At 41.5% G+C, this 25,113-nt stretch overlaps 1 protein-coding gene across 2 annotated transcripts in view; it reads left to right on the top strand.

The window, feature by feature from the left end:
- Nucleotides 1–770: 770 nt before the first annotated feature.
- RAPGEF2 (Rap guanine nucleotide exchange factor 2) overlaps nt 771–25,113 on the top strand; it is a 195,102-nt gene continuing 170,759 nt past the window's right edge. For both annotated transcript variants that reach the window (XM_054204343.1, XM_054204349.1), the window contains exon 1: nt 771–1,293. In XM_054204343.1, coding sequence (XP_054060318.1) covers nt 1,225–1,293 — 69 coding nt within the window. In that variant the 5' untranslated portion in view covers nt 771–1,224. The remainder of the gene's footprint in view (nt 1,294–25,113) is intronic.

Here is a 25,113-nt window from a genome sequence, read left to right as displayed (position 1 = left end):
CTAGTGACGGGGAATCAAACCGATTTCTTAATGTTGACATTGTTTACATTGCGTGATCCATATCGGCAAAGGGTACACATCGCTTGTAAAAGCAAATACATTGATAGTATTACACTGCCGTTAATGGCACATTAATAATACTCCGATGGTTCGTATTTGTCAGGCTGCTGTTGAGACCCGCTCGGTGTCGCGGTAAACAAAGAAAATCAGCCATGTTGCAAGACCTTGACTCTTTAAAAACTTAAGTGCACGTGAGAAAAGAAGGAGCCGCTAGATAACACACAACCCCCCCCCCCCCCCCGAAAAAGTGTTAAATTAAAGATTTCACACCCTTCCCTTCCTCCTTTTTATCCCATGGAGCGGTGACAGAGGGGACAGCCGGCTGATCGGGATTACTCTCGAGAAGAGCGACAACAGGTGGCCTCCCCGAAGCTGGGAGTCACCGGATCCAGCAGATCAAGTCTTTTTATTATTATTTTTATTTTTATTTATTTATTTAACGGCCCAGCTTTCCTCCTCACCGATATCCAGAGGGATGCCCATCACCGAAGCTGCCACCGTGCGCGTCCCTCCGGTCAAGCCGCTTTTTTTGAGGGGGGGGGAGGGAGGGTTAAAAACGATAGGGATGGCTTTTCTGGGGGGGGGGGGCGGGTGGCTGGGGGCCGCGGACGGCGGGGTCCCCCCGCCGTCCGCGGCCCCCAGCCACCCCCCCCCCCCCCCGCCCCGTCCCGCCCCGATCCGCCCCCCCCCCCCCCCCGCCGCTCCGCCTCCCCGGGCCAGCAACTTCCCCGTCTCCGAGGCGGGCGCGGAGCTCCGGAGGAGGAGGAGGAGGAGGAGGTGGTAGTGGTGGTGGGAGGCGACGAAGACGACGGTGGTGGTGCCCGGGGGGATGCGGCGGAGCGGGTCGGCGGGAGGCGTCGAGGCGGGTAGAGAGGGAGCGCCGAGCCCTTGTCGCCGCCGCCGCCGTTCCCGGCGGGGCTCGGCTGTCCTTGTCCCCCCCACACCCGTCTCCTCCTCCTCCTCCTCCTCCTGCTGCTCCGGGCGGCGGCGCTGCTGAGCCCCGCGGTGCCTCCGCGCCGCCTCCCTCCTCGTCCTCCTCCTCCTCCTCCTCCTCCCTCCTCTTCTTCTTCCTCGCCCAGCGCTCCCCCGGCCGCGCAGCCCCGCAGCTCCAGGCCGCGGCCGGCCCTCCCTCAGCCCCCCTCCCCGGGAGGCAGGAGGGGCGTGATGGCGTCCTACGTGGATAACAGCTTCCGCCAGGCGGTGATGAAGAACCCGGCGGAGAGGAGCCCCCAGGTAGGGCGGCCCCTTCACCCCCCAACACCCCGCGACACCCTCCCACCCGTGGGGGGGACGGGACGCGGGACCCCCCACGCCGCCCCCACGGTCCCGCTGCTGGGGGAGCGGAGCGGCTCCGGCCCCGGGTTCATCCCCCCGCCCCCCGCTTCAACACATCCTATCCCCCCCTCCCTCCTAACACATCCCACCCTCCCCATCCCTGAATTCCCGGGCGGCGAGCTGACGGGAAGGGAAGAATTGCATGGAGGCGAGCAACTTTCCTCCTGCTCTCTAATTTTTTTTTTTTTTTTTTTTTTTTTGGGGGGGGGAGAGGGAGACGCGGCAGCTGAGTTTATTTTGAAGGTTGCTTCCGGTACAAAGGAAAATGCGCTTAAAGTGTGGATTTCTATTTATTTATTTATTTCTTGGTGTGTTTTGTTTTGTTATTGTCCCGCAGTAGGCTGTGTCCCCGGATTTGAACGCGATCCCTTACTTTTCCATAGCTGGCTGGCGCTGGCAGCGCGGTTTCATAATGTTGGGGCTGAGGTCAGTGGTATTCTTGGCAAGTCCCTGCTCTCCCAAGTAGGGTGAAATCCTTACACAATGGCACCCGCCAGGAATTTTTTAGATACCTGCGCCGGGCTCCTGGAGCCCTCTTTGTCGGAGGAGTGCGCGGGTTGAAGCTGTTTGTAAGCGTAATTGGGCTCGGCGGGGCTCAGGAAGGTTAAATCGGGGACTGGAGCGCATATAGAAACGTTTTGACTTAACATGACCTGAAAAACAACTAAACTGAATGAGTTCCTTCTGCTCCCGAACGGTTGCTGCAGTGGCTGTTGCTGCCAACTGTCTAAAGACTAATAAGCTTTACACTGATCCCCGCATCAAGCCGCGGTTCAATAGCTAATGATACAAGGAGTTACTTTGCTTGGAGTTGTAACGCCATCTGTCCTATTTTCTAAAGGCTTGTCCTGCTCTCCGAGCAGTCCCTGTGTTCTGGTTTTGGGGAAGAGATGGCATTACTGATGATTTTGGCCGGCGGCTGATTGGCTGGTGACGTTTTTGAATTGGGGGCAAAGAGGAAACCTTGACTTTCAGTCGGCACCCATAAGTCATTCCTCCTACTATAGATACGTCATTGTGGTAATGTTATTTTTATCCTCGTGCTCATGGAATATGTGTGAGAAAATAAAAACTCCCATGGAAAAACATACTGACTTGCATAGGCATCGTATTCAGCGGGTCTTTTTTGCAAATCTTCCTTTTTTTTCCTGTTTTTTTTTTTTTTTTGTTTTGGGTGGTTTTTTTTTTCTTAAAAAAGGGCTGCTTTTGGAATGTGTTTTTGTGGTGCTAAAGTTGTTTCTCTGTCCTTGTTTGACCTTTTCCAAATGTCTGTTTGCCTCCAGTGCTGGACCCAGCCCTTCAGTGTGTTGTGAAAGCTGAAGGGAGGCCGAGTGCTCTCTCCTGGGGAGGACTCTCTCCGCCAGCTCCTAGTGAGGTCCCTCGCCGTTGCAGAGGCATAAATTCCAGCCAGGGGAGCCTGCCGGCTGTGTCCGGCCTCAGGAGATGGTTATCGAAGGATGATCTGGTGTCTAGGAGAAGTGACACCGGCAGATGCTCAGAAACCAGTTGGTCAGGTAGTGGGGCCACTAGGCTGGGCTTGGGGAGACAATGCTTCCCCTGTGACAAGATCTGAGCTATGTGGACTGTTAAACTTTCCCCGTCCTTGCTGCTCGGCCCTGCTCTCTAGAAGGGATAACAAAAAAAAATAATAAAAAAAAGAGGCAGAAAGTAAGAAATGACGCAGTGAAGAAATTAGCTGGAACGCAGGGATAAAGCTGGTGTGAAGGGCATGGAGCAGAGAGCTAAATCGGGAACTCCAGGGCTGCGTTAATGCTGTAAAACTTCCCGAATCAGCAGACCCGGAGCCTGCTGTGGCCATCACCACGGGAAAGGAAACCCACCCTTAAATCCATGAAGCTGACACTGGCCAAAATAATCCACAAATAAGACCAAATTTGTGGGAAATGTAATGTGTCATTAGCATTGGAAATACCCGAAACTGGTGATCAGATGTGCCCTCCTGTTGCTGCTGGGGAGAGCAGAGAGTTTGCAGCGGAAAACTCGGTTGGCGTTTTTGTGGAGGGCTCATGTGGAATTGTGTGTGCTGAGGAGTTGTTTTCTAGTGTCGGTTCTCTGTTCTGGAAGTCCAGTTTTATTTTACAACAGTATTGGAATTTGAAAGAAATATGTTTATGCAGGGCATCTTTCAGTCATTAAGTAAAATAAAAAGTTTTGGTAGAAAGACACAAAGACCTTGTTTTTTCTTCATCCCTTAAAGTAACTTTTTATTGCCTCCATTTCTTTACTTGTATTTTCTTTTCCTCACCGCACTAACTTGCAGAAGTAGTTACTTAATTTTGGCCTTTGAGAGGTCATGAGGTATTTTTAAAGCTGAGAGAGGGTTGGAAAGAGAAAATGTATTTATCATATTCATGTCAGTACAGGAAATAACAAGAGAAGTGATGTTAGTAGCCTGTTTGCTGCTTGCTTCCATCAAGAAACTCATTGGGGCTCAGCTGCTCCCAGATCCCGAGGAGGCAGGTGGGCATTTGACGATACTGTTCACCTGGATTGTCGTGGTGCAAATTTGGCAAAAGGACGTGCCTGTGGGTGGAGAGGAGAGCAGTGGCAATGATGGCAGGACAGCCTGCTCGTGTCTGTGTATACAGCTTCCAGAGCTGCCAGATCTGATACACGTTGTCGGAGAAAGCAAACTTAACTTCCCACAGAATTCCCTAGTGCCCAAGTCTCTGGGTAATTTTGGACCAGATTGACTTTTTTTTTTTTTCTCCTTTTTAAGGTAAACTGCGTATTCCGCGATTGCTTAGGAAAATTCTTAGCTTCATATCTCTTTGGTGTATCCTCGCTTACAGAGTTTTCCTGAATTTCAACTCAATGGTCCATTGACTAAAGAAGCTCAAAAATAAAAAAAGGGAATACCTACATGGCCTGTACTTTAACATGCCTGTTGTGTAACAGAGCTCTCCTCTTTAATTGCTTTATTAAACTATTCATTTTCTCTTTGAAGATGTGAACTAGGAAGTTAATTTAACTACTTTGGGGAATCTAACTTCTAAATGTTCATAAATTACAAATGGTTTTATGCCCTTAAGCTGTGTGTAATAGCGATCTTTTTTTTTTTTTTTTTCTCCGAACTTCATCTTATATGAACTGTTATAGCTTTAAGTCTTTTCAAAACAAATTCTCATTGGCATCATAGGCCATCTTAGAAAGCGTGCAGTTTTATACCGGCGTAGCTTAATCTGAAAAAATGGGGCCACTTTTGTTTTCAAACAAGAGAAACCAAGCCCTAATCTCCTTTCTTTATCCTAACAACTCATTGGCATGGCATGGCATGTGAATAACTAGTTACCTCAGAAACTCTGCATACTAGTTCACTTGTTTCCATGCCATGCAGTGACGTCTGCGGGAAGACTTTTTTTTTTTTTCATGTATGCCTTATATATGTTAGGTGCCTAAGGTTTTCTTCTGGACCACTTTCTGTGGTACGTGGAGGCAATTCAGCGTAGTAGTAAGGAATAGCAGAGAAGTAACAGCATCAGGGGATGAGGGGAGAAGTGTACAGTTACCCTTAGTTCCACGCTGGTGCGTCACTTAGTGTCAGAAGACATCTAAACAGGATGCCACTGTTGGGCAGATATTCCCTTCTCGAGCACTCGAGAGGAACAATGGTTTAATTATAGGATGTACCTATGCTTTTTCCAAATAAACTTTCAGCGTGTTTCCCCCTTGTGTTATTTTTATACTTGTGACCACTGATAGCATGATTGTGTGCAATCTTCAGATAAGCCAGAAATGAACGTTTCCTTCTTGCTATAGCGACCTCTTAGCAAATAAATACGAGGCAGACTACTTTCATGGGATCATAGAAAATAAGCGTTTTATGTGCGAGTTTAGCATAAAGGATTATACTAAGTCTTTAAATTCAGGCTTATTGTGTGTATGTATATCAAATACACCAGAAGACTAAAATTATCATTTTCTAAAGAGCTTATTTGGGATTTCTTTCCTTTGGAAAACAAAACTATTTTGGAGCTTGAGTTTTGCTTTTGGGTTTTCGTCACTGTCAGCATGCTGCCATGTTACCATCTTTTTGATGCTGGTATTTAAGGAGGAAGGTAACCCCTGTTATCACACTGCTAACAGCAGTGTGATGCTGAGAACTGGTTCCGTTGCTAAATTCTCCTGCTGGTTCTCAGTAGCCCTAAATAAAGCGTAGGACGGTGGCAGCTGATATTTGGCTGTATTTACACCGTTATAATGGTCTTTCCGTCATGTGTCTCAGGGCTTTGTAATGTGGTTATTCAGGGGTAGCTTTAGTTTGCAAGGTTTGATATTCTGCTTTTTTGGGGGGTGAGAGCGTTTGGCTAACAAACTGAGATTCCTCACTGCACTTCCCATGGTGTAGCACTGAAGCTTTCAGCTGTCTGCAGTAACTAATTCTGAAGTGGGGGCGTGAGCCTCTTGCATTTTGTGTTAACATTGTGAACGTGGTTAGTAATGCAGCTTAATGAAGAAAAAGCTCTGTTGCAAGGTCTTGGTCCAGGCACTTTTCTGCGGCTTGACATCTGGCTTGATGTGAAGTTGCCATCGTAAAGTCGGTTGTCTTTGTCAGCAGTTGGTCTGGGCAAAAATAGCCCTCCAGATCCTGCAGGGATTTGGCAACTTGTTCAAAATAGTGAACATCATCTTCACAAAATGAAAGATCCAGTGTTTGATGAGCTGTACGTTAAGTGGTGTCCTTTGGTGTCTCTTGGGCTGTTAGTGGGGGAGATGGAAACAGGTAAAACAGAAGTTAAAATAGACATGTATATCTGGACCTTTGGACACAGGGTTTTTTGCCGTGTTTCAGCACTTAACTGGGAGGATAAAAAACCAAAATAACTGTTTGGAAAAGGCGAGTCTTTTACCTGACAGAGCAAGTAATGTATTTGTTTAGTACAGAAATAATATTAGAGGATGTATTTTTGAAACAAGTATACCTTTTTTTCCCACTTTGTTTTCTCTCGAGCTACTATTAATATGCAGCATAATTTCATGCCCAACAAACTTAATGATATGAATACGTCTTTTTGTGGCTGATAACTAAACCTGAAAACCCTTGCGTAGCTCAAGTTTTCTTGTGACCTCTCTAATCTCAGTCTGTCGAAACAGCCCTGGAATGTCTCATTCTGAACTTCCACCATAAATTTTCATGTGCTTCCTCAAACTGAGGGCATGTACTGCAACAGGCTGCTCAGTATCCTGTTTGTTTTGAAAGCAAATATGTTTATTTCCAAGTCTTTCTGATGGAGGGTGCATTTTCCCATAGCTGTTCGTATCTTTGTTGCCAAGAGCTTTGAGAACGGTGAGAACATTGACTTTTTAATTTTTTTTGCAGTAGTTCTCCCCTGTTATAGGGCTGGTACTTTCTGCATTTGTAGGCTTCTGTATCCTGTAGTAATATGAGTTTCACCAACACTTGCGAGGACCTCAGTGTGACCAGGAAACCTTCACCTATAGCGTAAAAATAGCTGGTTGGAAGCCTTATCCTGAACACTTGTCTGCTTTCTCATTGCATCAGAAGATGGCAGCTCAGTTAGCTGTACACATCCCAGCCAATTTGAAACTAGGTAACTTGGAAAGCGAGGGGTTTAACTGTAGCCCCGATAAGCTCTGTGTAATTTCCTACTTGATTAATGATCTGTTTGGGAGAGTTTGCTTTTGATTTCTGCCCTGCTGTGGCTGCAGAAGCGTTTGCGCTGGGTTCAGGCTGGGCGTGTTCCTGTGAGCTGTGAGCGTGTTTGACAGCCTTGTGGCCATATTCTCCTGCACAGAAAAGCTGGGGACTGTGACGATGCTGCCATGCCTTTCCAGGGCAACCTTGCCGAGGAAAGTTACTGAAGTCAGCAGTGCTGGGCCTGAAGCCTAGGGATCTACTCCTCAGCCCAAGCTTTTTTTGTCTCCTAATGTGCTGTTCAGACATAAGAGCGTGTGGTTGTACCCTCAGCGATGCTGAAGGGACACACCGTCCCACCTGGCCTCACTCAGCCCTCTGGTGAGCCAGGGGGTGGCCAGTGGTGCCGCGGGTGGGTTATCTGCAGTGAGGAGGATTGTCACAAGGCAAGGCTGATGGCCACAGCTAGGCTTGCCCTTCTGCTTAAGCAAAGTCATCCGTTGAACTTCTAGGACAAAAAAGACTGAGGCTCTTCCTTGTCATGGGGGTAAATGCGTAAAATCAGCAAAAGGAAATGGCACGCAAGTATTTCCCCAGAATCATGTTCTTCCTTGCTAGGAGGATACAGTGTTCTGTGGGTTATCAGGTTATTCATGGAAAACACTTTAAATCATCTTTTTTTTTCCAGGTACAAATGTGATCTCTGAAGATGCTTCACTTATTTTATGCGTATTACAGTAGAGGTTAGCTAAGGTTTTGTGAAAACAGTTATTGTTTCTTGAATTCTATCATTTTTAAAAATCTGTGTGCTTTGAAGTCTTTAAAAAGTCTGTGTGCTTATGTGGATTATTGAGTGGTAGCTACTAATTCATCAGAATGAATTACTGATCTGATTTTGATAGCTTTTTTCCCCCCTAAATCAGAATGCTGCTACTTAATCTGTTAACATGTTTCAAGAATAACCATATGTATACTGAACAGTCATTGTAAGAACGTTGACTTCCTCATTGAGGGTTTTTTGTATCCTCATGAGAAAATATATTTTGGCTTGTGTTTTGGGAACTTTCCCACAGTAGGAGATCTAATTTTTGCGAGGTATTGTTTGGGAATTCAAAAGGAGTGCTGGCAGAAAGATAGCTCTACAAAGATGCTTTGTGAAGGGCAGCTGAGCCTGCACGCCTTGTTTGCTGCAGCCAGTCTTGCAGATTTAATTTGCTGGATATATTTTGCGTGAAGGGATGTATTTGAATAAGTCTCGAAATGGAAGTGGTGCTCCGCCCCCCCCCCCCTTTTTTTTTTTTTTTTTGAGGTTGGTGAAGTTGACCACTTCTCTTGAAAAGGGAGAGAGAGGAGCCCTACGGCAGCGCTTTTCTCACAGCTTTGTTTTGAAGTTAAAATTAGCTGATTGTTCTCCCTCGGTACCTCTGTGTTCTGCCCCTATATCTGTAGATGTATTTCTTTGTGTACCTCTCTCTTGTCTGACCTGAGTAGTAGAGATTTAATATTTGATTTTGAGCAGCTTTAGAGAATTCTGGCCAACAATAACGAGCAGCATGTATATCGTTACCTGATCAGAACGGTGAAGGAATAAGATAAGGTTAAAATATTTAAATGTTCTTAGGCAAAAAAAAATAAAAGCATGAGTTTACTTTTCAGCACTGATAAAAATTGAAGGAATTTTCTTGTATTAATATTTCTGTGGATAGCAAGATCCATAGAAGATTTTTCTCTTATTTGTGTGTATTCTGATAAACACAGGCAACACACGGAAAATGCATCTGGTATCAGTGTAAATTACCTGGGAAAGGGTATTAAGTTTCATGGAAGACATACTGGTCGACCGTGCCTGTTGTTGACTGTCTTTATGAGTTTGGTTGTTTCTGTTTGCTTGCTTTTTGTGTGTCTTAAACTTAAAATAAACTTGGCTTAATAAATAAAAACATTTATTCCATAGTTATTTCTGGTTTCCAAAGGGGAAGATGGACCCTGTTCCCTGTGAGATGATGCTTTAAAATTTCTGAGGGTGATTTTTTTTTTCCCCCAGTTTACATTTGCAGTTCTGTATTTTTAAAGAAGCTCTTATTTTACCGCTTATTTTACTTTTTCTGTAGCTGGGAGAAAAAATATTCATACGGTCTTTTCCATTTGAAATTAGTCACTCAGACTTCTTGTCCCGTTAAGCAAAAAGTAACCCAAAATTTAGAGGGCTGAGATAGGATGTTACACAACTGTGGTTTGTAAGTTGTTGTTGGGAAAACAAGCCTGTACCACCAGTAGAGTTGGAAGAAGCTTCTGCTTGAGATTTGACTTGCTGAAACTAAAGGTTCTTTCATGGTACGTGGTATTTTTCTAGCAGCAAAGCTTGTTTAAGAGCTTTGTTTCCCATGCTGGTGTTCTCCGCTGCCTCGTTTGTGCCGATCCAACTGTATGTGAGGCCACAATATAAACAGGATAAGTGATACAATCTTGTTAGCTGAACAAAAGAAAAGTGACTTACTTTTGAGAGGTGGTGTGTGAGGGTTTTTTTTCTTGCTAAAATCTAAGTGACTCAGTCTGGTTTAGATTATGGCTCCAAATGTCAGTGTTGGTGCAGCTGAAGGTGTGAAGACTCGTGCTACAAGATTGAGAATAAATGCTTATGGTTATGTGTAGGAGCAAACCTCAGAAACAACTTAACATCCCCTAGAGACTATATGGTACTCTGTTTTCAAACGCTATCTTGAAGCATAAAAAAAAATTACTGGATGGAACATTATGAGATTATTTATTCTTGATGCATTTCCTAAAATGAGAATGTGGTTTGGTTTTTTTGTGGTGTTTTGGTTTTTTTTTTTTTTTTTTTTTTGCTTATGAGGCATATGTGCAAGATGCTTCTTGAGAGAGAAGTCTTCCATTTTTGTTTGTTATTCTGAAGATTAACCCCAAAGGAAACCTGAATATTAAGTCTCTAGTCTAAGGTTTTTCCCCTTTAAAATATAGCAATGGTAAGAAACCTGGGTAGTAACACTACCTTTGCATCCACTGAATTGGGTGGATAAGAGATGGTAAGAGCTGATATATTTTTTTATTTCTAATACTGAATCTTGTCTATATTATATCACTTTGTTGTATGGTAGCTGAAAAATGGATGCTGGTGGGCTGTCTTCCTGGGGGCAAACAAAGATGTAAAGTGAAACTTAATTTTGCTGGTGTGCAAGTTAAGTGACATGCACCCTTTTCCATTTGGTATCTGAAGTCTATTGGGACATATCTGAAATACGTACCCTATAATGTTTTTGTTTTGACTTTGAGATAAGTGTTTAATCTTGTCAGGAAACCGTTCCCTCACCAGAACAGAACATTTTCTCAACATACATAATCTTGCTGAAATCAGTAGCATGTTGCCGTTGTGTGAGTAGGCAGCACTGATTTGAACGGTTGTGTGGATTTTGACTGTTTGTCAAAAGACATATCAGAATACACAGCGGTAAATGTTTAGATACATTTTGAACTTGCAGTATTACAGATTTTTTTGTGTCCATTGTCAGTGTTTCTGGGGGGTTTGTGTGTGCAGTGTCCTCCCCCAGCGCTGCTGAAGCAGACGCAGAGCCCCGTCACTTGCCCTTACCCCTGTGCTGTGGCTTCCTCAGTTTTTGAAGGGTAGCATGGCTGTGGCAATAAAAAAGAAGCAGCGCTTTTGTTAGAATGGCTATGTCAATATTTTGAAGTCATGGTATTTTACTATGTTTATGTCTGATGGTACTTAGTGTTGAAGTAGCTTTGATCTTTAAGTTAGCAACTGCAAAGTTAAAATGCAGTTAAAATGTACTGGGTTGTGTCATTGGGTAAGAGCAGGCCCTGCACCAGACAAGATGATACTGTTGAAGTATGGCTGGATTCTGTGATAGCTGATTAGAAATCATTGCTATTAAAAAGGGAGAGGAAGGGAGCTGACTGTACCCGCACTGAAGGTCCTGCCAGGGAGCTCTGCCTGCGGAATCATTCCTTGACTCTGGAGGAACCACAGTCTCCAAGAGGATTCAAAAACTGGAAGAAAAAGGCAGGTGCCGGGTGCTGCTCGAGCAGAATGTGTGGCAAAGATGTTTTGTGTGGTTGGGCTTTTCATCCTGGTTAGTAAAGTCGTAAAAAGATGCTGAAAGCTGAAGGGATGTAGTCGATCTTGATTCACGTTGTGATTTCTGTTGAGGGTGGTTAACGGCTGGCAGTATCTCCAGTGAAAGCAGTAAGTGGCCCATTGATTGAAATTACATTAGTACTGTTCCTTTGTAAAATATTAATTTAGCTTGTGGGTGAAATGCACGTTGGGAACATGAAGAAATACAGTTTGATTGTATAGGTTCCTTTTTTTCCGTAGTCTCAAAGGAACAAGCAGCAAATATATCTTAAGAAAAACAATAACTGTGGGTATAGTTCAGGGAGGATGCTCTGAGTGTGAAACAAGAAATAAGATTTTGTACTGGCTAATGATGAGTGCTGGTCGGGTGGTCTCTCTCTCCAGACTCTTCTTTAATAGTGCAGTACCTAAGTAGTTTATTGAATGTATTCCCTGCTAAGAAGGTTGTGAGCAGATGGCAAACACTCCCAGTGAGGTAGTTTTCGCTCTGAATTATGGAAAGGTAGCCGTGAGGGTCTCAGTTGAAGTTGCATTTCATGTTCTCTGTCCATCTATTGTACACATTTCTAGATGGTATGGTGAATTTCTTGGGGGTCTCTAATGTATTTGTTACAGAAAGCACAAAAAAATCAGACCCCCGTGTAAAGCGCGCGCAGTGGCCTGTCTGATCGGAAGACTGAAGTATTTCAGGAGCACCATAGGTAGGGAAACACAAGTGTCTCCGCCAGTCACATGCTGACCAGGAACAGGCACTTGCTGGAATGAGGATAATTGCGTTTCCGACCTTGTCACGGCTTCTCAGTTACTGCTGAAAGCTGCTAATTAGGGCTGATGCCTTGTTTTAATTCGTGATGGTCTGGCTCGAAAATGCCACCTCTTCCAATTGTAGGCCGCTGAATGACTATCAGATGGCAACGCAATTCTAGCGCAGCTATTAAGAATGATTTGAGGTCACAACGCTGGGGGAAGGATGGTAGTTGTTGATGCTTCCTGAGGTGGAGGAGAGGAGTGTATTCCATCTCTGCCATATTTTAGGTAGCCATCTATTTCAGTGCAACTAGCTCGTGTTTTGCCAGACTGAGTATTGATGGATAGCTGGTCTCCACTGCTCCTGAATCCTCTTTAAGAAGCTTGTAAGACTCATTTAAGATAACTTTTAGGGGAACATCACTTCACTAGTTGAAAAACTTCTAGACTAATGGATATTGCTGGAAAATATGATTGTGTCCGTGACACGGTGCTGTATAAAGGCCTTGTTAGGTTTATAAAGCAGTTCTAAGGACCTAGAGCAAAGACATTTGAGATTTGGGGTAGAATACTTTTTGATCCACGTGAGAAGATGGTATGTTTCTGAATGCCCAGGTAAATGATCCTTTTTTAATTTCTCCCTTTTCTTATTCTTTGTACCTAGCCCTGCATGGTGGTTTAACCTCTGTCTTATTGATTTGATGTCTTGTAGTTTCTCAGTTTCTAAACCTCTCTTGATGTTGTGTTTGGTTTGGTTTGGTTTTTTTGTTGTTTTTTTTTTTTTTTAATTTTGTACCTTGAAGTCATCCCTTCAGATAGTTCTCTTACTAGGACAGCACTTAGAAAGAAGCAGGAAGATGCATTTGGCTAGTGCTTTCATTCACATGTATTAATTTCTGAGTGGGAAGTAAACTCCTCTTTATTTACAAATTGCAATATAGCACATTATACAAATTATTATCCACTTTTAAAACAAAGAGGACAAATACTCTCAGTGTGTCCTCATTGGAATTGGCATATGTCAAGTTTCTAACTTTATAGGATTGATAAACTAGCATTGCCATTTAAGGTCTAATGTTCTTACGTGAATGAATATTCCACGTGAATTTAGAAGTAAAGAGAAAATAATGGCACTTTCTTACAGTCCATCTTAGCGTGATAGTAAATGAACATTTAGCCATGACGAAAGTAACACGGTTTATAGTGACACAGCCTACATAAATCCAGTTGGATTTGCTGTTGACATTGGCCCATGTTCCAGCATACCAGTTACTCTACATTTCTTTTGAACAAAGGAGGTTTGTTTGAAACAGGTGCTCTAATGGTTACTCTGGCCTTTATAAATAGCTTTTAGGTGAAGTATTACTTCTGTTAGCTGTGGGTAACTTCACAAGGCATCTTGGTTTATTGCGTGAGGTTCCTATTTAAAAAAAATTAAAATAAAATCTTGGCTATAACTTCATGATGTTTACTGCCTCATATATTGCTGTTTATTTTTAGAGTGTGCTTGTCACAATTTGTCAGCCAAATATTGGCCTGTCACCTCTGCTGTTAGCTGCTGAAATGCTGTTCCCAAGATGACTTTTTAAAACTAGACATAATGAATTAATACCTACCCTGGTTGTTCCAGGGTACTCTTAGCTTCTGTAGGAAATAATGCAGCTAGGATTTGCCAGCTTTACAGAAACCATAAAGCAGTAGAAAGAAAAATTAGACACTTTCTTATTAAATATTGTGACTGTACCATAATCTGTTAAACTGAATTAATGTGGTAGAATGGTTATGAGAGTCTGTGGTAATTTGCCTGTGTGTGTCAAAAGGCTTGAGTGTTATCTATGAACAGTAGTGAAGAATATTTCTAAATCAGTTGTAAAATGAGCCAGGAGATAAGGAAGAAATAGGAGGGCCAATATCTAGGCTGCTAAGACATTGCTACTTACACACTCTGCATTGCTTTAGGAAAACTATATCAGAATTTCTTTTAAGGAAAAATGGAAGTTCTGCTTTATACAAGTGACATCTGATATCTTACTTGATTTCTTTTCCTGTTTCTTCTATTTATAGATGTCTTGAGTTTGGGCTCTGAAGGCTAAGGTCAGGAAGTGCCTTCCTCCAAAAATGCTACTTGTTGTGGTTTTCTGGCATGTCCTTTCCCCTCTGCTTCCCAAAAGGAACTGTACAGAAAGTATTTTTCCACAATAAAACACAGATCCTCAGCTCTGCAGATTTCATGCTCTGACTGTAGCATATACTGCTTCACATCCAAAAATCGAACTTTTTTAATCATCTCTTGGTGTCCATGTCAGTTATATGACTGTTGGATTAAAATGCAAAAGGCAGTAACCACTTTATTTTGAATTATTACTGCTTTGAGTAGAGTCTACACATGGGTCGGGATGTGGAGGCAGAGGAACAGAGGCTGTATCCTATTTGGTAGGACTTTTATTTCCCATGTGGATTTTCAGATTACCTTAATGACTTTGTTCTAGATGGGAGTATGTATATAGGTGGGGGAGATGCTCATCCCTTCCATAGGCTTCCACCAATCATTTAATGTCATGGAGGACTTTAAATGCAAAAGATCTCTCCCACCTTGGAGGCGATGGGAATAACAAGTACATGGTCATGAGACACATCAAGTGTTTTTGCAAGTATGGAAGAGGTTCTCCCCAATTTGCAAACAGAAGGCAATTACTTAAGCCAGTCCTCTGAGAGAATATGGCAATTCTGAGCGCAGCAAAGGTGTGGGAGCGCAATGAATCCTTTTGGCTAAATAACTGGTTTTGTCATAGTCAGGGTTCAGTGCAAGGTCTTAAATTCAGGATTGATTTCTCATGAGCAGCCTTGTTTAGTCATTAAAGCTTGCCCTGTTGTTTACGCGACTGAACTTGTATGCTTGTGGTATGGTCACTTACAGCAAGCATGTACCTCAAAGTACTTTTGAGAGGTAGCTATTGCCATAAGGAATTTCAAACCAAGTTATGTTTGAAGACAAGATTAAAATCTTTAACTAAATAAAGGCCCTGCCTCCAAGCCTTCTTGTGATGTTCCCCGTTTTTTTATTTTTTATTTAAACCTGTGTGCTTATTGAAACTACCGATGACCAGTAACTCTTCCTTTTTGGAATACAGATTTGACAGTATGTTATATTGACTTAGGTGAACTCTACAATGACTATTTTGTCGTTTTGATTTGTTTTATATTGTTTTATACTTCTATATGCAGCAACTAAACTGTATTTAAAATTAGGGCTGGCAATAGTAGTTGAACATTCTGTTTAATTTCGGATTTCTGTATCTAGCTGTTGTGTAACTCTTATAACGGACCCGATTTGTGTTTAGGACTTTGCGTTTACTTTTAAGAGACTTTGCAATCTGTTGTCTTGAACAGGTTTCAAGAAAACAAATTGTAAGTTTAATTGTCACTGTTTAACAATCTCATCCTCAGTGTGCAGTGCCAGTTGAAAGAGGCTTATGAAACCAGCTCTCTATGTCTGAAAGTCATCTTAGCTGTTGAAATTAAAAGTAGTGACCACACTGTTTTACATTTATTCCAAAAGGTAGTGTAGCACTTGTTAAGAAACAATCGTGAACAAAATCTTTTTCTTTATTCCTCCTGCTTCTAACCTTCATGGTTCCCTAAGAGCCTTTCCTTCTTGGTTTCCCTAATTAAATATAAAATTTTAATTCTGTATTTAACTAAGAGGTGGGATAAAAAAAACAAGTGTCATTTTGATGTGTGTCCCAGTGCTCAGAAGGCGTGTGAACTGAACCCGCTCCTTTTTTTCTCAGCCAAAATCTTCTATAGACTCTGCAGAGGGAGAGTAACTTGTGTGTTTTCACAACTTTTTTTTTGCTTTCAAATAGCCACCATAATAATTAGGCTGCTTTCATGTTTTTCTTGTATTCCTAATTGCTAACCCTGTAAAGTAACAGGGACCTATAATTAGACAAAAAAACCCAACCAACCTTAACATCTACAAACTTCTGTGTCTTGTCTTCCAGCTGTAAAATGCAGAGGGATGGTAAGCATCTTCTCAGGTGCTTTGCTGTCTGTTGAAAGCTTGCCTGGAAATCACTGGAGTTGGGTTGCTTGTCAAAATGAGTAATTTGTATTCAATTTAATGACTAGAATTGGTAGCTCTAAAGTACGGAGAGAGGCTGAAGATGATCCTTTTTGCATCCGCTACTCTATTTCTTAATTTCGTATCTGTACACTCTCTAAAATGTCAGAATAGACATTTACCTTTCGAGATGAATGTGTTGGGTTTTTTGTTTTTTGTTTGTTTTTTTTTCGTCAGAAAAAAATGACAAAGTAATGGCTGTAAGTAGTTGTAAAAGCAAGTTCTAGTTGTTCTGTAGACGAGCTATGGCTGCATCGTGACAGACCACCGCACATGGTGATCTGCAGGCAGCGCAAGGGTGTTCGGCAGCGGGTTGTTGGTGTTGAGGATTTGAGCAAATTCCAGCTCTACGGATAGCATGGCCTCTGTGATACCTGCATTGCAGCTGCTCTGGAAGGGTAACCTGCTCGGAGTGCGCTTGCAAAACTTGAAGATGCTGCAGTTATGAGTCATTTGGAAAATTTTAGTTAGGAGCCTGCTGTTCAGGAGCGCACATTTACGCACAGTAGCTTTTCAAAGAGTTTCCAACTTCATTCATTTACATATTCGTTACTTTGAGAATATTAAAAGGAAATTATTCCTGGGGAATTAATTCATCACCATTTTAGTTAATCTTCTCGGGAGACCTGTGAACAACCTGGTAAAGGTTTTTCTGTAATTAAATAAAAAAAAATACCAAAGAAAAAGAGGGGGGGAGTAAATAAGTGATGTGTGAGACCACCTGCTAACCAGAAGATTGTCTTTTGATCCGAGATAGATATGGAAAAATGGAGTGAGAAGCTTCCAGGTAGGGGCGTGATAGTGACCTGATAAAAAGCCAAGTACAGAAAAAACATTGCACTACTTAAGACAGCATCACCCACGTAGTGGGTCATCTTTTGTGTGTGTCAGCTTGCTTAGTATACTACCATCACCTAATTATATTTCCTCAATAACAAGAAGGCTTTTCTCCTTCCTCTAATTGAGAACCTCCTGGTTAGTATCAACTGTGATTGTTGGTTTGTTTTTTTTTTTTTTTTCTTGGCTACTCTTCCCATTCTGCTGTTTATTCTCTCTGCCCTTCTCATTCTCTTCACAGTTGCAGGCTTTTCTGTGTGTGGATCTTTATTTCTGATTGGTTTGTGCTGCCAGGATTCAGCTTTCAAAAATTCTAAAGTTATTCACTTCGGTAATGAACAATGCAAGAAAAAATGCTTTAGGGGTAAATGGGAATTCGGTCTGTCATAAGCACTAAAGTGTACTCGCTGTGGACAGATTCCTTCCCCAACCTAAAAAATGCCTCTTTTATAAATCCCATATACTGTCAAAATCTGAAGGATGAGATAACAATTGCATCAACCTCTCTTAGTATGCTGAAATCTAAAAAAAACCTGAGGGTTATTTTTTTGGCTTGTTACTCCTGACATTTCTATTTAATCAATGGTCTGTGGTTTACATTTGCTTTTTGTTAAAAAATGAAGTTCTCAGTAACAACAACATGATACTGAAATGACACACATTAGAAATGGTTTCTGACTGTGTTTATATTAAAAAAATTCTATTCAAACATCTGTTTACACTTGGATAAAATCAAGAAAATGTCCTTGCTGTCCTGTGGGGTGTGTGCGGTTTCTTTGGTTTTGTTTTATTTTGCATTAAGAATAAATGAGTTACGGCAACTGAAATTAACTTAGCTACACTGAAATTGTATTGATTGATAGCATGAAATGTTTGAAACAACAGGAATATGCTCTAAATGTTTGGTTGTGGAGTGTTTTCTGTTATTTTGTTCTTATTATGATGTCTTTCTCTAGCTAGTGTGAATTACAGCTCTATTAATATAGATGTAACATTTCGTAATTATCCTCAGTTTCAACAAGTAAAGTATGTTCTTTAAAAAAGGAAACAGAACTTCTCCACTTCATGTAGCAAGACTGTAAAATACCATAAATGAGTGTAAGAATGAGGATGTACTTTGCGAGTTGGTATTTCGTATTTGGGGTTGTACGTAGCAGTTTGTCAGACTTTCCCCTGGTCTGTTAAGGACGTGATCTGGAAAATCATAGGGCAAGTAAATTATTCAAACGTTATGCCAGCTTTAAAAATGTAGATGGCATCTAGAATTAAGTACTAATTAATAACTTTTAGTGGAACCCTGAAGGTGTTTAGTTGGATTTCTATGTAGTTTTGAGGGGAAAAAAAAATAAATCTTTATCTTTTGCGTTTTCTGTTAGCTGCTGTGTGTTTGGCACTTGACAAAGGAGCGGTGGGAAAAATTGTGGATCTTGATACTAAGAAATGCTTTTATAGTCAATGTAAACTTAGAGTGAGAGTAAAAGGTATATTTTTACGTGTGTAAGCAAATACTTTAATGCCAGACTGTTTTGCTCTCTATTGTCATTAGAGCTGGGAGACCGAGCAGAGGACTTGAGTGCTCTTTTTTTCCAGCCAATTTGCTGCCTTATAAATAAACCCTCTGGTGTGTATTTTTGTGTCCAGCTCCTTTGAGCATCTCTGGAAGTTACGGTGCTTCCAATCATAGCAATGTAGAAGAAAAAAACCTTTTTGCTGTTTCTGCATTACGACTGTACTGCTCTTCTGTAATTGCTACCCTGTGGACAGCTGAAAGATGTTGCCTCTTTCATGAGGAAGATTTTAAGGCTTTTCTGTTGATGGGGCTGGTGGTAGGCTGCAGTTTGGAGGGATCTTAGAGCCACTTAAATTATCTGAGTCATTAAAAAGTTAATTTTAAAACACCACAGTTGTTTTATCTGATCCTGTCTTTCTGTCACCCTTGTGCGCTTACTTTTAACGCTCCCAGGAGAAGATGATATTTGTGTGTCTTCCAGTTCTTTAAGGATGACAAAAGATCCTTCTGATGCCCTGCAGTTTGATGTGCTACGTGGATGTGGAAGGATCATGTGGTCTTCAGTAGCTAATACAGTTACACCGCGTCCTTACAGGGGTTCTTGGGTCTCCATGTTGAGCCTATAAAAATACTCAAAATTGTGAGGATGAGATAAAAGTTTTTACCAGTCATTTTACCAGTATTTTACCTAATAGCAACAAAAGTGATTATTAGTGAAACTATCTTTGGAACCTGGAAGACTTGAGCAGACTTTTGTTAGGGAGCCTGCTGCAGTTCCCAATCACTTTGGCCCCCTTTCCTAACTGGAGGAGGGGGGAGAGTTTTATCCCGGTTGCTGACTGGGTCAAGGTGTGCACGTAGGTTTGAGTGTTGTTAATGGACGCGGATGTTTTAACGCTTGCCCAGATGAGATGCTCTGCGTCAACCTGAGCACTGCTGTGCTGCTGTCTGTGTAAGGCTTTTATTCAAATAAACATCTGTAAGTTTTTGGTTTTTTTTTACCTTCAGAAGGAAGAGAGCATCCTGTGACTCTGTTGAATGCATTTTGTATACAATTAGTGTTTTTCCATGTTAATGTAACCTTTTCTTCCTAATGGAATATCCTGCATTATCCAAACCAAAGAAAGATTTGTTATCGATATTTTGTCCTATTTATCTTAGGAGAAACGTAGCGTAGCTTTCCTGGGTGGGGGGAGGAAAAAGTGTTCATATACAAAGGAAATGTAATGGCCGGCTTGAAAGTATACGTTGAATCATAACTTATGAACTGGTGCTAATATTTAAGAATAATATGGGCAATAATTACTCTCTTGGACAACTTGGAAATATTAGCTGCAAGCATTTTAAAATGTTAATAACCTTCAGCCCACTAGTCCGGACAGTTTCTGAAGGCTGAGGAAGCTGTTAAATAATGAAGTGCAGTCATGTTCACCAGAAGCAGCCTAACAGCTAACAGAGTAAGTAATACTTTGTGCGACGTTTTAACATGTCGTAGATGAATATTAACCACTTTACCAGAACGAAGTCTTTCCAAGAGCTTGGTGGTTTTTGAAAGGCTAAGCCCCAGGTGAGTAATATAGGAAAGGGAATGAAATAGAAGAGGACGGGAGGTCAGAGTACGTGATGCGTGTTTCCAGGTAGCTCCTTTTTCCCCCCTCTGTTAACTGTCCCCTCCAGCCACTTGGCACTCGATTTGTGGTTCTTTATAAAGACATATTGTTTCATTTACCGTAGTGGCAGAAGAAAGTAAGTTTCGGAGGAAGGTTATATAAGGAGAAAGTGATGGACTTGAGTTCATAGCGACTCAGCCCATTTTTTTTTGCTTAAAGACAGCCAAGTTGAGTTTTTAAGATAACCTCGTTAACTTTAATTTACAGAAGCAAGTATGTGAGTATCTTTTATTGCCCAAATAGCACGAAGGGCTTCTTCAGTATGACCAGCTTTTTAACTTATTTCTGGTTTGGGTTTTTTCACACATTATTTGTTGCCTTCATTCCGATCCAGGTAGCAATGTGCTTTAACTGGAATCAGATTTTAGCAGCTCCTTGATTTAAATGAACAGTGTTGGCCAAGCTGTCTGTCCACTGACTTAAGAGACTTAGTGTCGTACATAAATTGCATAGAGTACTGTAGCTGTGGGATTTTTCTGGTGTCTGAGCTGAGATTCTCAGAAGGAAGAGAAATGTGGGTGATGCTCTCCTGTAGAGTGGTACCATAGAATCATAGAATTGTTAGGGTTGGAAGGGACCTTAAAGATCCTCTAGTTCCAACCCCCCTGCCATGGGCAGGGACACCTCCCACTAGATCAGGTTGCTCAGAGCCCCGTCCAGCCTGGCCTTAAAAGCTTCCAGGGATGGGGCTTCCACCACCTCTCTGGGCAACCTGTTCCAGTGTCTCACCACCCTCATGGTGAAGAACTTCTTCCTGACATCCAGTCTGAATCATCCCATCTCTAGTTTTAATCCATTCCATGTAGTCCTACCATTACCCGACATCCTAAAAAGTCCCTCACCAGCTTTCTTGTAGGCCCCCTTAAGATACTGGTAGGCCACTATAAGGTCTCCTCGTAGCCTTCTTTTCTCCAGACTGAACAACCCCAACTCTCTCAGTCTGTCCTCATAGGAGAGGTGCTCCAGCCCTCTGATCATCCTCGTGGCCCTTCTCTGGACATGTTCCAGCAAGTCCGTATCTCTCTTGTAGTAGGGGCTCCAGAATTGAACGCAGTACTCCAGGCGGGGTCTCACGAGAGTGGAGTAGAGGGGGAGAATCACCTCCCTCAACCTGCTGGCCACACTTCTCCTGATGCAGCCCAGGATACGATTGGCTTTCTGGGCTGCAAGTGCACACTGGCGGCTCGTGTTGAGCCTCTTGTCCACCAGCACCCCCAAGTCCTTTTCTTCAGGGCTGCTCTCAAGCCAGTCACTGTCCAGCCTATATCGGTGCTTGGGATTGCCCCGACCCAGATGGAGGACCTTGCACTTGGTCTTGTTGAACTTCATGAGGTTGGTGTGGGCCCACCTCTCCAGCCTGCCAAGGTCCCTCTGGATGGCATCTCTTCCCTGCAGTGTGTCAGCCATCCCACACGGCTTGGTGTCATCGGCAAACTTGCTGAGGGTGCACTCTATGCCACTGTTCATGTCGCTGACAAAGATGACCAGCCTAACTTAACGCTCTGATCAGTGTTACATCGGCGAAAATGCTTTTGATCATGTCCTATCACCAAATAGGCGTTTTGTTCTGAGAAGTGACATAAACTGTACTGGCAAAACAGCTTTTGCAGATGTCTCCACTCGTGTCAGCTAGGTTTAACTGCCTTCGCAGGCTGTTCTTTTTATAGACCTGTCTGGAGAGAGAGGGAGTGTAGGAGGGATAATAACAGCTTTTCACGAAATTTAGTGAAGTGTTTGCAGTCTCCTTCATATCTTCCTGTACAAGTATTACTTCACCAATGAATTAAACGACTGTTAAGCTAACAGATCTGCAGATGTTCCTAAATTTTTGGATGTCTGTGATGTTGATAGGTGTGTCTCATCTCACTATGCTGCTATTCATAAAAGGTACCAAGAAAAAACTGAAACAGTCCTCTGTTTTCCAATAAAGTACAGAAAATACGGTGCAACTCATTACGAACCCTTTCTGGGGAGCAGAAAGGGGGAGAGAAGAACGCTGAGGTGATAAATATTGCTGAATGAAGCCATTAGGCAGGCTGACTTAAAAGTAAGGGTTGGGCTACTGACTGTATTTCATATTTCAGGAAGATGAGCAGGGCCGTGAGCTGGCTGGGTCTTTTGTAGTATTATTTCTGATTTTAGTAGTCTGGTACGTCTTTCAAAAAGAAAGCGCTGCTATTGTAAAGGGGGAGGGGAAATCCATAGATTCATGATTGTATGGGTTGGGGGTGATGTTGGTAAAATTTTCCTGTGGGGAGACCAGATATACTTTTGGTAAATTAGATAAACAGCCTTTCTGTACTTCTATGCTTGGCTACAAAACAGTGCTTATAGGGGGGAAAATTTTGTCCCTCTTTCATTGACAGTATAGTATGTGTAAACACAGGTCTGATACATTTAAGTTTTTTTTTTTTGCTTAAAGAATATGTTGTGACAATTTGAAATTGAAAGCAATACTGCTAATGTCAATTAAAACAAGTAAGAGCTTCAAATTTTGGTGAAGCTTCTTCTTTACATGGAAGACCTATGTATGTTCTTCTTTATTTAAAAACAGACAAAATAAAAGAAAACTGAAGGAAGTTACCTGTGCTGGTGTTGGTGGATACGCTGCTAGCACTGCCTCAAAACAGAAGCAACATCCAAAATTAATCCATGAAATAAAACTTTTAACTTGTGAGCGTGAAGAAAGTAAATAAGACTTCAAGATCTCCATTAACTCCCAATTTCTTCTTTTACAGTAAACTTATTGTTTTTCTTATTTCCGTACAGAAATATAATCTAAAATCAGACAAAGACTCAACCTGTTGTTGCCATTAGAAATGAGATATATTCACTCCTTGGGATCTAAGGCAGCCAAGCATTTCTGTGACTTCAGATGATCTTAAAGTGTTAAGAGTAGGATCCGTATTTGTGCTTGGGATGCTCTTGTTCTCTCAAAGTCTGTATTGTGTGCAGGGGGCTGAAATAAAAATAGTAGCATAATATTCATAAATAGATAAATACTTCAGAAAGTTTTTTTTTTCTTAATTCTCGGTGCCCAGCTGTCCTGGAGGGAGAGGTTTTATTTTGGTAATCTGAAAACAGATCTGTTTTCATCATAGCTAAACAGTAATTTTAGAGACAATGCTGCTTGTGTAAACTATAGAGACAAAAAATAGACTTCCAGTAGTCCTAGGACTTGCTTGTTTTTCATAGCTGCGTTGTTGCTCATAGGAAGGTTTGCAATTTGTTTAATTAAAGCTTGCTCTGTAAACAGTGGGAAAAGCTATCTCTTTTTTTTTTTTTTTTTTTTTACTTGATGATTCTTTTTATATCCTTTGAAAACTGGCATGCCAAATTTGACAGGAAAACTGACAGTGTGTTTTATAAGTTTGCTTGTTTTCCAGACCTGAAGTTAAGGAGGAACTTCTTTAAGTAGTCATAATCTAGATTTAGCAGATTTAAAAGTGAATCATTTTAGTGCTTTTGACAGCGTGCATTTAACAGCACGTGTTGTGTGTAGCAAAGAGGGAGCTGCAAGTAGATGGAGCGGTCCATCAGCAGCTGCCAAAACTGTACGCTGGATTTAAGCCATAGCTATTAATCAGTTCTGCTATGAACAGGAAAAAAATGCATCAAAAGCCTTTAGGGCATTGGGAGGGGAAATTCCTTCACTCTGCTAAACAGAAAAATATACTTTATTTAGTCATACAGCAGCTTCTTAAGTTGTCTGAACCAGTGGAGTTGCCTTTAAACCATATTTCACTTTGGTGTGAATTACGTTTGTTGCAAACGTGCTAATAAAAAGGTTTTTTTCTGAAAACGTAACTGAGACCATCAGGATTATTTTATTATCTTCTAAATGAAGCTGCAAAGATTTAATCTATTAAATTTTCTTTCTGCATTTCCTCAGAACATAGAGAGGAGGAAATGAACCAAAATTGGTTCTGCGGCTTCTTTCAGACCTTGCAAGTTCACTTTCCACGTATTCCCATCTGAAATACCTTTTCTGACTCCCAAGAAGATAACGCTGTAGTATTTCTAAGTAATAGGTTATACAACGCTGAAAAGGTACTGAGACATCATTTACTTGTGTGCTGTTGCTGACAAAGTGTAAGTTGTGCTGCGTTGAAAGTAGAACTGTAGAAACGGGTACATTGGTGGAACCTGAAGAAAAAGTTTTCTTTCAGATTTATATAAGCTACCCATACTGCTGGACTTGCTCAGATTTAAAGGGATGTATCTGGAAAAATCCCCACAGTGAGTCACGAACACTTTTCTCTCAGGAAACTTTGAATTTCCATTTCAGGAAGTGGAATATAAATAATCTTCTGTAAGGAGACCGAAAATTCTTTAGTTAATATAAAATTTTAGTAGTAGGAACTAGATTGCCCATGTTTTCAAGGCCCAAAATTAATCAAGTGTGAGTCAGTAGTAGTTGTGCAGGTTTGAAAAGGTTTGGTTTTTTTTAATTGTTTAATGTTTTTCTAGATCACTAATGGTAAAATAGTTGCAAAGATTGGAGTTGGATTTAGTCATAGTGATTCTCTGGTTTGATTTGCTACTTCAAAAGGTTTAATTAGGGATTTGGAATAGGGGATAGGGGCTATAAAAAAAAAAAAATAAATGGCCTAATATGTGCCCGTATTTCTCATTTATATGTGAATCAGTAAAAGCTGGATTTTTCTTCTGAAACTTCTGTGTAAACTGAAAATTAAATCTACTGTAAGGAATGGCTGCCTGTCAGTAGTCAAAATGTCACTTGTATTGCATCATGATTTACACAAATCCCTGGATCTCTGATACAGATCACAATTCCAGAAAAACACCTATTATGCTGTGGCGTGTAGCTGTTGAATTACATACATCAACTTGCATATTTCCTCAAGTACTACAAGGGGTGGTGTTACTTCACACAAGACAGACACCTTAACATTTTTCAAATAAACTTTGCAGATAGAATACTGATGCTTCTGGTTTTCTACCTAAACTTATTCTAAAATGTGTCCTCAATATGAAAATAAACCTGATTACAAATATTTGCATGTTTCTGTTAATTTGGAAGAGGATAAGTCAAAGTTTCCCAGTTATTACTACAGTATCTTAAAAGATGCCTACAAA

The sequence above is a fragment of the Rissa tridactyla genome, chromosome 5 (genome assembly GCF_028500815.1).
Source record: "Rissa tridactyla isolate bRisTri1 chromosome 5, bRisTri1.patW.cur.20221130, whole genome shotgun sequence".
Taxonomy (NCBI): domain Eukaryota; kingdom Metazoa; phylum Chordata; class Aves; order Charadriiformes; family Laridae; genus Rissa; species Rissa tridactyla.
The sequence above is the reverse complement of the archived record's forward strand: the minus strand, read 5'-3'. Positions and strand labels throughout refer to the sequence as shown.